General features: G+C 40.6%; 1 protein-coding gene across 3 annotated transcripts in view; it reads right to left on the bottom strand.

Annotated features, from left to right (window-relative positions):
• Positions 1–12897, bottom strand: part of LOC126475351 (SNF-related serine/threonine-protein kinase) — a 307760-nt gene that overhangs the window by 88043 nt on the left and 206820 nt on the right. For all 3 annotated transcript variants that reach the window (XM_050103164.1, XM_050103161.1, XM_050103163.1), the window contains exon 2: positions 633–848. In XM_050103164.1, coding sequence (XP_049959121.1) covers positions 633–830 — 198 coding nt within the window. In that variant the 5' untranslated portion in view covers positions 831–848. The remainder of the gene's footprint in view (positions 1–632; positions 849–12897) is intronic.

Raw genomic sequence — 12897 nt, 5'->3', positions numbered from 1 at the left:
GGTAAAAACACACACACACTTCTTTTCAATACTTCTGTCATCTTAACTGGGCCCAGCACTAAACCATGCCTGGACAGTGCAACAGGCAGCCTCTGGCTAGCAGGTTTCAACTGGATCTGACTTAACTCCCCAATGCAGCATTATCTACACAGTCGAAACAGTGGTGCTTCAATATGTACCGTACATTCATAGAGTAATTAGGTTAATGTGAGTTAGGCTTTACAATAGCCTGAATTGTTTACACAAATATTGGTCATTCTTCACATATGAACGACATTCTCAAGATTACTTCAGTTCTCCCTACGTAAACGTAACTCCAAGAAATGAACTCTTAAAATTAAAAAAAAAAGTTTCTGTTACAAGGTCATACTGTTTTATTCAACACTGTATATTTATATCCATTAATTTGCTTCATGTTACATCCATCAACAACCTTCCCAGAAAGAATTCCCATATCTATTCAAGTGTGTGTAGGTTCAAATTTAAACAGTAAAAGCAAAAAACAATAACTATAAAGTGTTATAAAACCAATCAAATCCAATCTGAAAAACAGCTCTTTATACAATATTCCTCACATTTCATTAATTGTCACAGTAACACTCCACAAATCGATGCAACAATAAGGTACTCACCTCTTGGAACAGGTGAGCTCTTGACACATCATCTAGTTTGCTTTTGTCTATAACTTTGACAGCAACTTTCTCTCCTGTGAATACATGTCTTGCCAATTTCACCACAGCAAAATGTCCTCTGCCCAATGTCTCCTCCAAATCATATAACCCTGCAATTTTTCCATCATAGCTGCAGCTCCGACTGGGACCACGGTGCATTGTACAACTGATGAGTTCCTGAAACAACATTTACATAGCTTAGCAATGCTGTGGGAGAAATGTATATTCAGATAGATTTTTTTAAAAAAATCTAGTATCACTTGTTTTCCACTACCCAAGCTAATACTAACTGCACAGTACAGGAAAGAAGTTCGTCAAAGCCATAAGGAGCTGTATAATAATAATGTTGTTGTTGTTGTCTTCAGTCCTGATACTGGTTTGATGCAGCTCTCCATGCTACTCTGTATAATAATAGAAATTCATAATAATATAAATTCGAGCTGCTACAGTAGTATAGAAGTAATAAATGCCGGTGATGGAATGAAACGAGACTTTAGAATTAATGCAAATGCCCGCCGTAAGTGCAATTCCTCACAACAGCAATATTAGCGGCGTCACATTGGCGTACCGTTACAAAGAAGGAAATATGCGTAACCTTTCACCAGAGGCATTTGACGTTTTAAATAACCATTGGTCATCGTAATAGTAAGGCCGTTCGCCAGACGTTCGGAATTTATTTTTATTTTTTACAGAAATCGTAATTTAAGTGCAGTCACTGTTATACACTCTATATGTAACAGAAAGTCGACTAAAAAAATTTAACGAAGCCCTAAGGCTAGGCTTCACGACAAACTTAAGTAATTCGAGAACATAAAAAATATTTTAATTTTATTATAGTTCTGTCGGTGTGGCAAATGACATTTTAGCCTGAGATGCTTCAATCTTTTTCTGAAACAAACAAAAAAAAAACACAAACAAACTACGTTGACAGTGCATTAACTGTAATTCATGAAAGAACACCGGTGGGAAGGTATCAGCAGACTGCATTAGGCCTGGGCCTCATATGCCGCTCAAACTGCTGCATGACCTTTGCACGTGAGCTGCATTTCACAAATAGATTGGCCTCAAACAAAACGTTTCGACCGAGCGAGCGCGCCAGTGTAAGTTAACTGGCAGTCAACCCCTCCCCCCACCTTCCACAAAGCCCCACCCCACCTCATCACCAATATGCAATCAATAAACACTCCGGCAAAATTGGAAATAACTTTCAAACAGGCGAGCGCACCCGATCAGTTCCAGGGTTATATCCAACCCCCTGGCGACTTCGATAAACTCTTTTTCCTAGTTAATTGAGATGGGAATGATAAATCCGAATCCGTCGGAAGACTTCACAGAGTAATGTTGAATTGACTTCCTAAGACTATGGTAGATTACTTTCCAATAAAAAATAAATAGAAAGGAAAGGCGTCATCATCCCTGAAGGATAGCATGCTACGCTCTGTCCTATAACTCGGTTCACGTTTGCTTTGGTCATCTAGTACCGTTTCATCTTTTTAGTTGCTACAGTAGAAGATAGCTTCGGTAAACGACGCTCTTCTATTCGTTTTGTGTGTTCTTTTGGCACCTAGAATCTGGGGCACTGCCTATTCATTGCCGAACTGTCACATGTTTCTAGAAATGACTAACTAGCAGATTTAGAATTCCCATATAAAACGGCAGACACTGTGGCTTTAGCAAGCAAAAAACAAATCGGGTTCGTTTGATTGTCAGACTTCTTAAGTATCGTTTTTTTTCGCGCTGATTTACGGTCGCGGCGGATGTAGACATTGCCCCAAACCTATGCCGCTTCCTCGCACACCCATTATCCATCTGAAGTTCCAATAACCAACACAAAACTTACTTGGTGGCAGTGTACCTGCCAGACATCCGTCCCAAATTCCCACAAGGGCAGCCTTTCCACAGCTGCAGAACTTAATCATTAGTTTACCATTTATCCGCGGACCGTCAAAGTTTTGCTTAGACTGTTGTTGTTGTCTTCAGTCCTGAGACTGGTTTGATGCAGCTCTCCATGCTACTCTATCCTGTGCAAGCTTCTTCATCTCCCAGTACCTACTGCAACCTACATCCTTCTGAATCTGCTTAGTGTATTCATCTCTTGGTCTCCCTCTACGATTTTTACCCTCCACGCTACCTTCCAATACTAAATTGGTCATCCCTTGATGCCTCAGAATATGCCCTACCAACCGACCCCTTCTTCTAGTCAAGTTGTGCCACAAATTTCTCATGTCTCCAATTCTATTCAATACCTCCTCATTGGTTATGTGATCTACCCATCTAATCTTCAGCATTCTTCTGTAGCACCAGGTTTCGAAAGCTTCTATTCTCTTCTTGTCTAATCTAGTTATTGTCCACGTTTCACATCCATACATGGCTACACTCCATACAAATACTTTTAGAAACGACTTCCCGACACTTAAATCTATACTCGATGTTAACAAATTTCTCTTCTTCAGAAACGCTTTCCTTGCCATTGCCAGTCTACCTTTGATATCCTCTCTACTTCGACCATCATCAGTTATTTTGCTCCCCAAATAGCAAAACTCCTTTACTACATTAAGTGTCTCATTTCCTAATCTAATTCCCTCAGCATCACCCGACTTAATTCGACTACATTCCATTATCCTAGTTTTGCTTTTGTTGATGTTCATCTTATATCCTCCTTTCAAGACATTCTGCATTCCGTTCAACTGCTCTTCCAGGTCCTTTGCTGTCTCTGACAGAATTACAATGTCATCGGCGAACCTCAAAGTTTTTATTTCTTCTCCACGGATTTTAATACCTATTCCGAATTTTTCTTTTGTTCCTTTACTGCTTGCTCAATATACAGATTGAATAACATCTGGCAGAGGCTACAACGCTGTCTCACTCCCTTCCCAACCACTGCTTCCATTTCATGTCCCTCGACTCTTATAACTGCCATCTGGTTTTTGTACAAATTGTAAATAGCCTCTCTCTCCCTGTATTTTACCCCTGCCACCTTCAGAATTTGAAAGCGAGTATTCCAGTCAACATTGTCAAAAGCTTTCTCTAAGTCCACAAATGCTAGAAACGTAGGTTTGCCTTTCCTTAATCTAGCTTCTAAGATAAGTCGTAGAGTCAGTATTGCCTCACGTGTTCCAACATTTCTACAGAATCCAAACTAATCTTCCCCGAGGTCGGCTTCTACCAGTTTTTCCATTCGGCTGTAAAGAATTCGTGTTAGTATTTTGCAGCCGTGGCTTATTAAACTGATAGGTGATTTTCACATCTGTCCACACCTGCTTTCTTTGGGATTGGGATTATTATATTCTTCTTGAAGTCTGAAGGTATTGCGCCTGTTCATACATCTTGCTCACTAAATGGTAGAGGTTTGTTAGGCCTGGCTTTCCCAAGGCTGTCATTAGTTCTAATGGGATGTTGTCTACTCCCGGGGCCTTGTTTCGACTTAGATCTTTCAGTGCTCTGTCAAACTCTTCACGCAGTATCATATCTCCCATTTCATCTTCATCTACATCTACATTCTCTTCCATTTCTGTAATATTGTCCTCAAGAACATCGCCCTTGTATAGACCCTCTATATACTCCTTCCACCTTTCTGTTTTCCCTTCTTTGCTTAGTACTGAGTTTCCATCTGTGCTCTTAATATTCATGCAAGTCATCCTCTTTTCTCCAAAGATCTCTTTAATTTTCCTGTGGGCATTATCTGTCTTGCCCTTAGTAATATGTGCCTCTACATCCTTACATTTGTCCTCCAGCCATACCTGCTTAGCGATTTTGCACTTCCTGTCGATCTCATTTTTGAGACGTTTGTGTTCCTTTTTGCCTGCTTCATTTACTGCAGTTTTGTATTTTCTCGTTTCATCAATTAAATTCAATCTCTCTTCTGATACCCAAGGATTTCTATTAGCCCTCGTCTTTTTACCTACTTGATCCTCTGCTACCTTCACTATTTCATCTCTCAAATCTACCCATTCTTCTTCTACTGTATTTCTTTCCCCCATTCTTGTCAATCGTTCCCTAATGCTCTCCCTGAAGCTCTCTACAACCTCTGGTTCTTTCAGTTTGTACAGGTCCCATCTCCTCAATTTCCGACCTTTTTGCTATTTCTTCAGTTTTAATCTACAGTTCATAACCAATAGATTGTGGTCAGAGTCCATATCTGCCCTTGGAAATGTCTTACAATTTAAAACCTGGTTCCTGAATCTCTGTCTTACCATTATATAACCTATCTGATACCCTCCAGTATCTCCAGGCTTCGGCCATGTCATTCTGTACGCGCGTTCATCTATGGACACAAATACATCGGCAAGAGTAGGTCCTACGAGCCTGCCCCAGGTTTACACCTTACACAAACAATTCAAACAAATTCAGCATTTTGTTTACCTTTTATCGTGCCAATCGACGTTTAATAATTAGAATCTGTTTATTTGAAATTTCGTAATAAAAAAAAAGTTACAGACGAAATCAAAGTTGAATAGACAGTTTTTAAAGTTTGTTTTCTGTTTCTCCACTTTGATTAATATTAGTGTCACCCAACAAAATTTCTTCCATTTTTTTATTTTATTTTTATTTCAGTCTTACGGAATGGCCACCTCACAAAAATACCTGGACGTAACATTTCGTATGGGTATGAAATGGAATGATCACATAGTTTCAGTCGGGGTTAAGCAGATGGGTAGACTTCAGTTTATAGGTAGAATATTGGGAAAGTGCAAACAGTCTACAAAGGAGATTGCTTACAAATCACATCTGCGACCCGTTCTAGAATATTGTTCAAGTGTTGGGAGCCGTACCAAATAGGACTAATACGAGATATTAGGGACAGCACGAATGGTCACATCTTTGTTTGACCCGTGGGAGACGAATACCGAAGAAACTGTATCACTCACATAGGGACCGTGAGGACGAGATTAGAATAATCACAGCGCGCACAGAGGCATTCAATCAATCATTCTTCCCGCGCTCCATTCGTTAATGGATTGGGAAGAAACCTTAATAACTGGTACAACGGGACGTATCCTATGTCATGTCATTTTCGGTAGTTTGCAGAGCATGAATGTAGATTTAGAGCATAACATTTTTGGCATATGAATAAAAATCTTTTGTAAATATTTTCTAGCTTCAGTTCTTAACTCGTTGAAAGGAAGGAAAGGAAGGCAGAAAGAAAGAAGGGAGAAGATAAGGCGGTCTGAGTGAACACTGTATTTAAACAGCCATAAAAATTACAGTCAGCAATTTCAGTGGTACAGTTCAGATTTTAAGTAAAAGGTTACATTAATACCACAAAAATATATATTCAAAATTTTAAAGTTTATTTTTACGAAAAATCGCATTTTTAGAGAAAATTGCACAAAAGTAACATAATATACATGATCATGTTAATGTTATGGAAACTCAAATATGCTGCACTCCAAATTTTGCTTTTTGCTATGCTTTTATTGTTTATCACACATGCAATAATATAAACAAAAAAAATTCCCACAAAACATTAAAAAATTAAAATTACACTAGTATTTTTTTGGTGTTTAGTTTCCTTCTCAGAGGTTCACTTTGCACTCACTGGAAAATTTTGTAGAGATTTCAAGTCAGACTGGCTTCTTGCAACAATGGCAAATATAACGTTTCTTCCTCTTTTTCTTGGGACACAGGTAGAGCATATTTTGTGTTTTTCTAATCGTTCTACAATCACTTCTACTGTTGGTTCTGCTTCAGCCAAAATACTGTAAAGGATGCATAAAGTTCAAGGGGTATGCGATACTTGTTGACTAACTTTTTATCTGTGGTGTCACCAACAAGTTTACAAGCTTCTTCAAAAATCAAAGCGGTTCACCTGAATATTGTCTTTGTAGGCATCTTGATGGACAAACGCATTCACCCCACTTACGTCCATCACGCGGAAAAAATAATGCCATTGGCCATCGTTGGAAGACGATTCGACGAGCAGCGATATTTGTCTCGACCTACTGTATTCCTGACAGAACCTCTGGCTAAGGAGCCTTCTGTCTTCATCACTTTGACCTCTTTGATCACTTGTTTAATTCGAGGAATTCACAGGTGGCAAAATAAATTCATCTTCACTTTCGCACTGTTCCTATGCTGTATAGTGTTCGCTTTCAATTTCGTTGTCACCATCTGATCAAACATCGCTTCATAAACTGTTCTCATACCATTTGAAAACATTATCCTCAAAGTAATGGGACGTTAAACATGAACAGTAGACGAAGACCTGGCTACTGAATCCATAACGCAAAGTCCCAGGTGCGGTCTCGTAGACCACTAGCACGAAAGAAGCAGTAACAGTATAGACCCATGTCACATTCAAATAGCTACTGACAAAAGCAATCACGGCAGCATCTAGAGAACGCTGTAATCTACTCCACTATTATGCATTAGCAACAGAGTAACAATAAACGCTAGCGGTCTGTGAAAGCGCACCTGGGGCGTTATCGACACAGTAATACGAGTCCAAATTTCGCCCCTTATTGCGCAAGACTTACTTTTTGAAAAAAAATTTTTAATTGGTGAAAAGTTGTACAAATACATTAGAATAAGACTATTACACTACTGGCCATTAAAATTGCTACACCAAGAAGCAATGCAGATGATACAGGGTATTCACTGGACAAATATATTATACTAGAACTGACATATGATTACATTTTCACGCAATCTGGGTGCATAGATCCTGAGAAATCAGTACCCAGAACAACCACCTCTGGCCGTAATAACGGCCTTGATACGCCTGGGCATTGAGTCAAACAGAGCTTGAATGGCGTGTACAGGTACAGCTGCCGATGCAGCTTCAACACGATACCACAGTTCATCAAGAGCAGTGACTGGCGTATTGACTGGCCACGGGTCGTAACACATCTGAAATGTAACGTCCACTGTTCAAAGTGCCGTCAATGCGAACAAGAGGTGACCGAGACGTGTAACCAATGGCACCCCATACCATCACCCCGGGTCATACACCAGTATGGCGATGACGAATACACGCTTCCAATGTGCGTTCATCGCGATGACGCCAAACACGGATGCGACCATCATGATGTTGTAAACAGAACCTGGATTCATCCGAAAAAAATACGTTTTGCCGTTCGTGCACCCAGGTTCGTCGTTGAGTGCACCATCGCAGACGCTCCTGTTTGTGATGCAGAGTCAAGGGTAACCGCAGCCGTGGTCTCCGAGCTGATAGTCCATGCTGCTGCAAACGTCATCGAACTGTTCGTGCAGATGGTTGTTGTCTTGCAAACGTCACCATCTGTTGACTCAGGGTTCGAGACGTGGCTGCACGATCCGTTACAGCCATGCGGATAAGATGACCGTCATCTCGACTGCTAGTGATACGAGGCCGTTAGGATCCAGCACGGCGATAAGCTACAATCCGACGTTTATCAAAGTCGGAAACGTGATGGTACACATTTCTCCTCCTTACACGAGGCATCACAACAACGTTTCACCAAGGCAATGCCGGTCAGCTGCTGTTTGTGTATGAGAAATCGGTTGGAAACTTTCCTCGTGTCAGCACGTTGTAGGTGTCGCCACCGGCGCCAACCTTGTGTGAATGCTCTGAAAAGCTAATCATCTGCGTATCACAGCATCTTCTTCCTGTCAGTTAAATTTCGCGTCTGTAGCACGTCATCTTTGTGGTGTAGCAATTTTGATGGCCAATAGTGTAACTGACATTAAGATATTTTTCAAAACAATTTTTTCGAAAACAATGGTAGGACAATATGTGTATTACCACTTTTCAAGTTACGTAGCAGTATTGGATGCAAGATTTATTCTTGCATAAATAGAGGAACCTGCAATGTGTAACAGTCCAAGAAGGGTGCTAGACTTGGAAACAAGATTCCCCCCCCCCGCCCCCCTAAGCGGACAGGTACCTGGTAAGCAAAACGTCCACTTGGATGACAGGAATTTCTGAAACTGTTAACCATCATAGACAAAAATGGTCGTAACTTGTACAGCTAATCATAACTCTTCTCAGCCGGCTTTGGTATGTATCTCGCATGGAATCTGGGTCGTCGTCACTACAATCTGTGTATCCTTGTCAGGTGAACGTTGACCGAGCGAGGCGGTGCAGTCGTTAGCACACTGGACTCGCATTCGGTAGAACGGCGGTTCAACCACGCGTCCACCCACCCTGATCTAGGTTTTCCGTGATTTCCCTAAATCGCGTCTGGCAAATGCCGAGATGGTTCCTTTGAAAGGGGACGGCCGATTTCCTTCCCCATCCTTCCGTAATCCGATGGGACCGATGACGTCGCTGTTTGGTCGGATTTCCCCCCCCCCCCCCCTCCCACCGAACCAACCAACCAACCATCAACAACATGGGGTTCATTTACCCTCTCATGAACACAAACAAAGCGGCATTCATCACAGTATCTAACTTAGTGAAGGAACGTTGATGTGCAGTACTCACTTTGAACTCTTAAGTCATTAGACATCGTGAGAGAGCGAAATGGGACGCTCCGGGGAACTAACGGACTTCGAACGTGATCAGGTGATTGGGTATCACTTGTGTCATACGTCTGTACGCGAGATTTCCACATTCCTAAACATCCCTACGTCAACTGTTTCCGATATGATAGTGAAGTGGAAACGTGAAGGGACACGACAGCACAAAAGCGTACAGGCCGACCTTGTCTGTTGACTGACAGACCGTCGACAGTTGAAGAGGGTCGTAATGTGTAATAATAGGCAAACATCTATCCATAACATCACACAGGAATTCCAGGCTGCATCAGGATCCACTGCAATTTTTATAATTTTTTCCTAATAAAAATGTTATTTTTTCTATAATTTAGTTGATTCTGCAAGACAGCTTAGGTCTATTACGTAAGTGTGGACTATTGCAAGTTACAGAAAAAAAATTATACCAATGCTTTGTAAACTTCAGGAAATATTTGTACCTGAATTCTGAAAAATACAACTTGCGGAAAATTGCAAATGAAGATATGAGTCCAATTAAACTGTGCCTCAGAACATTCCTGATGCAAGTCTTCATCCTGCAGCATTTCTTATCTTGGGCTTCCTCTTGGCATTCCTTTTAGCACTTCTTGCTTCTCTGGTAACTTGAAGAGCGAATGTTTCAGCTTCAAGCACCCATTGTCTGTCACAAGGAAGCAATTGATATTCCACATTAGCGCCACATTTTACGCCTAAATTGCTCAAGACTTCCAACCTTCCTATCCCTCCATCATCGAAACATATCACTGCATCTAGAACATCAACTTTTAATGTATTTGGCCCAACAAAAACATTCTTGGGTAATCTTTCCCATGTGCAATGTTTGAAACTTTCATGTGTATTCTGAGTGCCCCCCCCCCCCCCCACGAAGACATTTATTAAGCAAAACAGGGTCACTCAGGTCTCTAAAAATTGATTTTATTTCATTCATAACAAGCTCGGAAAAAAATGCTTATGATGGTATATTTGAGCACTTTCCTTTGGTTTTTGGTACCCACACCAAAAATCTGCTCCTTTAGGACAAAGTCCGTGAACAGGGCGGTCATCTGAGGACAACTTATGAAAGTAGCTCATTACTGTAACATCATTCAGAGGTGCAGTTCGTCTAACGGCCAGTCCATACTCTGAAGGAGGTCTATTTCAGTTTCTGTCAATCTGCCTCGGCCAGACAGAGATTTTCCATAGCAGCTTTCCTTTCACTTCTCTTCGCAGCTTCCTCAATCTAGGACCCATCCTCTTTTGCACATATCCAAAACACTCCAGTTTTGTTACCAAGGTATCACCATAAACATTGAACTCATTAATTTTATTGAAAGCTTTAGAGTCCCCATCGCCTAGCTACTTCGTATGTATAACGTTATAAACGGGCACCGACCTCTGAAATATTTTTAGAGCTCCATCACACTTCATACCTCCAATGTAACCATCATAATTCTTAGAACACTTATGTTCAATATGTCCTTCAGTGTTACGATGGCAGGTGTGGCAATAAGCACTTAACATCAACAACTTTTCCATTCGCCAGAGAAGTAGCACTTACAACACCATTCAAGGAACGATGTCTTCGACGTTGCCATGTCCCATCAAGTGCAACAGCAATGTCCCTGGTTCCACTAATATTTACAGTTTCTTTTACAGCACGTTTCATAGATGCTTTAGGCACAACCGTCAAGGCACCTAAAAGAATTTTTATGTACTTGCTGAACCTACTGGGAGGAGGAGGAAGGTCCATCAAACCACAAAACGTTTGAGCAGTCTTTTTTCTTTTTCCTATTGCACGCATTGCATACACTAACTTCAAATTCACATCATATGAATTATGCAGGATGTTCGAAGTCATTTTCGAGATAGATTTATTGCAGGATCTACACAGAACAACTAATTTTGACGCTTAGCCCTTCCTGCTACTTTGTTGTTCAGTTATTTCCAGACAGCCTACACCATCACATTGTTTACATACAAATTTGAATCACCAGGAGGCATGCCGTGTGGGAGTTTCTTTCCTGAAGAACCGATACAAAGGCTACTTTCAACAGTGTGGCTTGCTTTGTTTGTGAACTGGTTACCATGGAATTTCCTTTTATTGAATTTCTCGATGCATGGCATAGTTCATATTTATTGCACACTAAAGGATATGTAGTACCACAAATATATATAGCACTTGGGCAACATACATCCAGTAACACGTGAACAAACGGCTTCAGCGAAACAAAAGTAAATACTAGCAAAGATAATCATTTACAGGCACTAGAAACCTACACTGTTACTAACATATACAATATATCACACGTATAATCGCTGGAAACAGTTCACAGTTCTTTTCGTAATAATAGTGGTTTGTTTAACAGAAATAAGGGGCGTGGCGGCATACATGAACGTAACTTTAAAATTTGGTATAAATAGGTCATTTTTCATTTGAAACCCTGTAATGTGTATATCAATGTAATCAGGAAAGATTATAGAATTTAATTAAGTCACAAAAAATTTCGATAAGTACCCTGTGTCCTAAAAAAAATTGTTTTTTCATGGATGTTTTTTCATGGATAAGTTCCAAGCCTACAGCAAGAGTGGTGGCGCCAGCAGTGAATCCTACAGTAGGGCCTCAACTTTTAACACAATTCTTGGTAGAAAAGGTGGATGACCCTTAAGTACCTGTTTTTCATATGAAGCAAGAGGGCATGTTACCCATACAAATTTTTTGTGGCCGATTTCTAACAGATTTTGAAAGTTGGTCAGCCGAGTGCGATCTACCACATTACGTACGGTGGGTGGTTCGACAAACATATCTTCATGCTTGACGAGTCGAGACTTCTCAAGTAAATGGTATGTTTTTTGTGCCACCATAAATTTAAGGACGGAGGATTGATGGTATACATTTTGTACTGCCTACTCTAAAGGGGTTAAGCAATTTAAGGAAATTCCGCAAAGCATGAATCAAGGTACTTGGAAGCAGATACGAACCGCGTCTACTCGAACAGAAGTCCAGTGTCTTAACCACTCTGCCACTACGCTAGGTGAACTATTGGGATACGCTCGGTTTCATGATATAGAAATTTTATTTTAAATAGTCTTCATGCTGGACGAGTCAGAATGCTCAATAGATAACATCCATGTTCATACGGATAATACAAAAAACCTAATTCGCTTTGTACTAGTGTTATATGCTTACTTTTTACGTATCAACGTTATCCATCTCTTAAAACATAGTGAAGAGAGAAAGCTATCATTACGTTGGTGCATATCCTTTCAAATTTAGTTCTCGGGACACGACGCTTTCTCAAACTCAACGATCCAATTATATTTAAAAAAAATGTCAATTTTTGTTCTTTGGCCCCTCTCGCATAAATTTCTGCAGACGCCTATGGTTACTGTTATTGGTGTCAACCGGTTTTAAATTTTGTCATTAACGCCTGATATCTTCGGTTATTCTTAGGTTATGTCCTTTCTAGAGTAGCCTTATCTCTACCCAATCCGTAACTGTTCTGGGAGGTTTCGTATCTGTGGCATAGAGTTTAGATTTTGCTACTATAAAAAGTGTGGGTATTTCAAATTTCGTATCACTAGAAGAAGGGATCGGCTGGTAGGACATGTTCTGAGGCATCAAGGGATCACCAATTTAGTATTGGAGGGCAACGTGGAGGGTAAAAATCGTAGAGGGAGACCAAGAGATGAATACACTAAGCAGATTCTGAAGGATGTAGGCTGCAGTACGTACTGGGAGATGAAGCAGCTTGCACAGGATAGAGTAGCATGGAGAGCTGCATCAAACCAGTCT

The sequence above is a fragment of the Schistocerca serialis genome, chromosome 4 (genome assembly GCF_023864345.2).
Source record: "Schistocerca serialis cubense isolate TAMUIC-IGC-003099 chromosome 4, iqSchSeri2.2, whole genome shotgun sequence".
In the NCBI taxonomy this organism is placed as follows: domain Eukaryota; kingdom Metazoa; phylum Arthropoda; class Insecta; order Orthoptera; family Acrididae; genus Schistocerca; species Schistocerca serialis.
The sequence above is the reverse complement of the archived record's forward strand: the minus strand, read 5'-3'. Positions and strand labels throughout refer to the sequence as shown.